This window comes from Trachymyrmex septentrionalis, unplaced genomic scaffold (genome assembly GCF_001594115.1).
Source record: "Trachymyrmex septentrionalis isolate Tsep2-gDNA-1 unplaced genomic scaffold, Tsep1.0 scaffold128, whole genome shotgun sequence".
NCBI classification, from domain to species: domain Eukaryota; kingdom Metazoa; phylum Arthropoda; class Insecta; order Hymenoptera; family Formicidae; genus Trachymyrmex; species Trachymyrmex septentrionalis.
Window position 1 is genome coordinate 254,476 of NW_017304417.1, and position 5,848 is coordinate 260,323.

At 42.0% G+C, this 5,848-nt stretch overlaps 1 protein-coding gene across 1 annotated transcript; it reads left to right on the forward strand.

Moving 5' to 3' along the window:
- Window positions 1–510: 510 nt before the first annotated feature.
- Window positions 511–1,143, forward strand: LOC108756513 (histone-lysine N-methyltransferase SETMAR-like; the record flags this gene model as incomplete). The annotated part of the gene is made up of 1 exon (XM_018500391.1): window positions 511–1,143. A coding segment is annotated over one exon (633 nt), but the record flags the coding sequence as incomplete, so codon positions are not given.
- Between the last annotated feature and the right edge of the window lie 4,705 nt (window positions 1,144–5,848).

Below are 5,848 nucleotides of genomic sequence, written 5' to 3' on the forward strand. Positions count from 1 at the left end.
GTGAACGTCGACGGGCTCTCAACCGGTAGCTCAGCCTCGAAAATGGCAAAGGGGGCGGTTCGTGGTCGAGGATAGAGAATCGTTTGGAGAAGTGAATAGTGACGACAATAAAGCATATAAGAATTAATAATAGCAAGAATAACAAGTATATTTAATAAGTCTCCGATTTTCGTTTACATTTGCCGACAAGATTGTGACGATAAGATTCGATCAAACGCGATAGTTGCTTCGCACAGGCTTCGAAATGCTTCACGCGGTGTGTATCAATTCCATTAGATTTCGGCGACCCGAGCTCACGGTGGTCCCAGAAGTACCCGACCTGACGTACAGATGGCGGTTGTTGTATAAAAAAAATCACTGTAGGGGAAAGCCCCAACTTTCTAAAGTTTAACTATGAAGTTTGAAGACGCTACGTTGTTCAATATTTGTTTGGCAGCCATCAATAGTGGACGATCTCGGTGAATTTGCAAAGATGGAAAAAATTGGTCATCGTTATGTGATACAATACAATACTTTAATTTGAAAGGTCTTAGCCCAACCAATATCAAAGCCGAACTGGATTCTACTCTGGAGGAGTCTGCTCCTTCGTTTACAACAGTAAAACATTGGGTGGCAGAGTTTAAACGAGGCCGTACGAGCTGCGAAGACGAACATCGCAGTGATCGACCAAGTGAGGTGGCCATTCTAGAAATGGTGAAGAAAATCCACAAAATGGTATTGGGTGACCGTCGATTGAAAGTGCGCGAGCTAACAGACATGGTAAACATTTCAAAAAGTGCTGTACATCGCATATTGGCTGAAAATTTGGAAATGAGAAAGCTGTGCGCAAGGTGGGTGCCGCGCTTGCTCACAATCGAACAAAAGCAGCGTCGAGAGGATGTTTCAATCGAGTATTTGGCGATGTTTCGCAGCAACAAAGCCGAATTTTTGCGCCGATTCATAACCATGGATGAAACATGGGACTACTACTTCACACCTGAAACGAAGGAACAGTCGAAGCAATGGACTGAAAAAGGGGAATCGGCTTCGAAGAAAGCAAAAACAGTTCCATCGGCAGGCAAGGTCATGGCGTCAGTTTTCTGGGATGCGCGTGGCATAATTTTCATTGATTACCTTCAAAAAGGAAGAACAATCAATGGCTAGTATTATGCGAACTTATTGCAGCGTTTGGGTGATGAAATCAAGGAAAAACGGCCACATTTGGCGAAAAAGAAAGTGTTGTTTCATCAATACAATGCACCAGTTCACACATCAATTATCGCGATGGCCAAAATCAATGAGTTAAAGTTTGAATTGCTTCCCCACGCACCCTATTTGCCAGATTTAGCCCCCTCGGATTATTTTCTCTTTCCAAACTTGAAAAAATGGCTCGGTGGTAGAAGATTTACCAACAGAAGAGGTGGAGTCTGCGGTTAATGGCTATTTTGAGGAGTCCAATGGTTCTTACTATAAACAGGCCATCGAAGCTGTTGAACATCGCTGGGAAAAATGTATCGAGCTAAAAGGAGACTATGTTGGTGTGTGTGTGTTGAGAAATAAAAATATTTTTTCCCAAATTTTTTTGTTTTCTTTGTTAGGTCGGGTACTTCTGGGACCACCCTCTACACGCCAATATTACAGCACAGAACTTCGACACGATACGATACAAGAATATGACACGCGACAAAATCGTAGAGAAATTGACGAGACTGTGGCCTTGATGGACGCAAAAAGTTCTCCCGACAATGAGTAACCGTCCCGGGAGGCGACATGTGTTACCCGAATTCTACGGAAATCCAGAGCACGGCAACGTCACGTGCGCTCATCACCATATACCCGATGATTTAGTGATAATCTCCCGGATTCGGAAACCGGTGACTTTACAAAGGGTGACGTTCGTCTCATCGTGACCTCCTGCTGTTGCTCGTCTTGATAGTCTCTCAATTTACTCGCTCTTTATTCCTTTTGCCTGAGTCCTCCCAATCGTCCGCTCGCTAGGTAGGCCACATCACAAGTGCCTGGCGCTGATTCTCCTGGGGGCACGCAGGGCTCGTTATCCCCGCGAGGGGTCCTTATTGCGCCTCATTGGCGCGTGTATTTTCGCTAATCGTGTCATGCCCATGTTGCATGTCCTGGCGCGCGAAATTTGAGGAACCGCAGGATCTTCTCGGGCCGCCCCGTGGCCTCGAGGCGTCTTCTCGGGACTCTCGCCGTCCTTGGGGCGTAGAGTGGCCATCCTTATCCTGCCATTCCAATCCTCGTTTCACCTTGCGCTTGGAAGATAAAAGGTGTCTTGCGATAACATAAAGGGCGAAATAATGAACGGTATCACCTGCGTGCGACCTGGGGGACAGGGTGTCATGCGCCCCGGCAAATCCGTCAGCAGCGGTCGTTGCCCGATTTCCAGTCTTGGCCGTCTTCCTTCTTCCCTCTTCACAGTTCGGTGAGTCGGCGTCAATCTGACAAGATCATGGGAGTCGCCAATCTCTATACGGTACGGAAATGCACAAAAAAAGAAACGAAAACGATAACGCGAAACGCGTGAGACAAATAACGTCGCAAAAAAGCGCAGATGCGTCCGCCCCCTAAAATGTGGAAGGACGCAGGACGCTAGATTGCACTATTCGACCGGATTGTGCGACCCTTGTGACGGACGGAAAACGTCACGTCACAACCGATATACCTGTTTATTGTATTTTAGTTTTATTTTTATTTTGTGGAATGTAGTTTGTGGTTAGTAGTGCGAACAGTGAGAAGTGCGAATAGTGAAGCGCCATTTTACTACATGGTTGAAACCTACGATGTATTATACAGTTTCATCCATGTATGAAACCATGTATAATATGTTGAGTTTGAGTCATGCCCAACCCTACGCGTCAGTGATGCGTTAACTGCACTCATTGCACCCATAACCAAGAAAGTCAGCTGCTTGCCGCACGTAACACATGTTGTGTGCGGATTTACACACGTGTTTTAAAGCTCCGTGTGATACTCAAACGCTGAATAATCCATCGTTTGTGATTATTAATGATTAACTGATAAAGCGGTTAATAAATTCCTCGTGTTATAAAGTGAGTATAATCAAATTATGTCAATATGCTGAAACGTAACATAATTTATAAAAGAAGGGTCATCGTGGGAACGTGTGATTTGTCTATCTATGTACTTAAAAGATATTTATATTTGAGTGATAAAAGTGAATTACAGTTGTGTCGAGCATTATTACGGTGCATTCTTATTTCTCCAACTTTTTCAAGAAGCTAGAGTAAAATGGAGTCATTGACCATCTACAAGGTAAGAACAATTTTATTAAAAAAATAATAAGCTTTTAAAGTGTATTTGGCTTACGTTTTAAACATTTATAATCTTTGAATGCTAAAAAGAGTTATAAATGCGATCGCGTTTATCATAAAACTTTTCATAAGTATGCAATAAATATTACAAGCGCGATAGCGCAGATAAAATCGTTAGACAAATTTTTGTAAAATAGAGAAATTAGACTGTTACGTACAGGTCCCAAGATTCTTTTATTCCAATATTGGGAAAAAGGAATTAGGAAGAGGCCAAGGAAGGACGTAACTGACACTAGCTCTGGTTATCGCTCTGAGGCGAGTGCCATAAGTTGGAAGTACTTGATTAGGTCCCAGATGTGGGTCAACGTCGATACGCAACGCTATTATCCGAGATTATGCCTCTGTCCTCTTTTAGGCTAACTAAATTAAAGGTCGAACTTAATCCTTTTGACCAGGGATTGGATCCGTACGATCTTTATTAAGACGTAGCGAATCGGAAGAGTACCAAAATCAAATTTAAGCAATCATTTAGATATGTATTGTATATATATATAAATATGTTTAATTTAGGTGTGTATTAAATGCTAACTTTGTTTATATATTTGTATATAGATATAGTTCTGTATAAATATAGTTCTGGATGTACACTTTATAAGTTACAATTACTGTATGTGTGTGATACATGTGTTGGTTTTACAAAAATCGGGGCTAGAGACAAATATAATAGAATTCTGTGTAAGTGTGTGCGTATGTTAAAGGGAAGGAGAGGAACTTCTTATAGGTTCGAAGAGATATTCAAGTAATTGGAATATCTCATCATAGGACCTGTTGTCTTTTGGAGGAACTGGGGAGTAAGAAGGAACAGAAGATTCTGAGTTTTAGAAATTATCGAGGGTAGGAGAGGGAAAGGAATTCAAAATCCAAGGAAGATTCCGGAGGTGTATTACTAGAGGAACTATTGGTTGGATTTTCAGAGGCAAGGTTTATCACAAGGACGTCGGAGGAGGCTCGATCTTGATATTTTTGGCGCAAATGAGCCCTTCTAAGTTGATGGGCTTGAGGGGAGATGAATTGCCTGGTCTGTATCCGCGTAATAATCGAGACGCTAGCCTTTCTAAATTTTTCGAGCTTGGCCTGCTTTTTGCGTTCTGCTCTGCGTTTATTATGCCAGATCATCTATAAAAATTTTTTCTCGTTAGTGTCCATGATGGATAATTAGAAGAACGTAGAAGGAGAAGATAATTCCGAAGAGAACGGAGGGGGAGATAGATTTTTCCGGGAGTTATGATTTGGTTCTAGGGAGAGTAACCCCTGGATTATTTAAGGCGTTTTATCGCTTAAATATCTCTAAATAAGGAAAAGAGGAGAATTACTTGAAGCGTTTTACTGCTTAAGTAATTGTGAGTAGAGAAAGAGGTGAATTACCTGTAACATTTTTATCGCTTAAGTAATTTGTTAGGAGAAAAGATAGGCTGGAGGTGTCTGCGGTTAAAGAGAGAAAAGATTGAGGAGAAATAAGAGCGAGAGAATATTCATGGTCATATAACTTGAAAATTAAATTAACACGAGAAAGGAAAAAAAGAAAATTTGTTCTTACTATTTGCTGGAGGTAGTGGCGAACTATAGTGGGAGTCCTCGGTATGATATCCCAATAATGGTCCCAGTGATGCCTCTTAACCAAGGATGAAAGATTTTTAACATGAATTACTGATTTTTGCACTGAGCTGAAAATTCCACACTTGGAGTAACTAAACCCGTCGACTGATCGAAAAATTTTCTATATCTGGCTGCGCTTTTCCAAAGGGTCGTATATACGAGGTCTGTTCAAAAAGTATCGCGAATTTTGAATTTCCGCGGGTTACATATGTTCGATTTTCGATTTTTTTATGGCGTTATGTTGGTACTCATGTCTCTCACTTATGACGACAAGTTCGGCCATTTTGAATGTTCAGTTAATTTTTGACAGCTGCTTCGCTTGTACGTGTTTTGGCTCATCTTCGATTTTTGCCTATTCCGAAAAATGGATCAAAGAATCTGTATCAAATTTTGTGTGAAAAACAAAATTAAGTGTGCGGACGCATTCCGAATGTTGACTGTGGCATATGGTGAAGCTACCTTGGACCCAAGCAACGTTTATCGGTGGTACAAAATGTTCTCAGAGGGCCGAGAAGATGTGAACGACGAAGAGCGTGCCGGACTCCCGAGCACGTCAACAACAGACGAAAACATTGATGAAGTGAAGAAAATAGTATTGGCCAATCGTCGAATCACCGTTAGAGAGGTTGCTGAGGACCTAAACATATCGATTGGCTCGTGTCATTCGATTTTTACCAATGATTTGGGCATGAGACGGGTCGCTGCGAAATTCGTACCAAAATTGCTCAATTTCGACCAAAAACAGCATCGCATTAACAGCTAAGGAGCTGTTGGACTTTGTCCACGACGACAAATTTGCTCCAGAGGGTCATAACTGGTGACGAATCATGGGTTTATGGTTATGACGTAGAAACCAAAGCTCAATCATCCCAATGGAAGCTGCCGCACGAGCCAAGACCGAAAAAAGCGCGCCAAGTTCG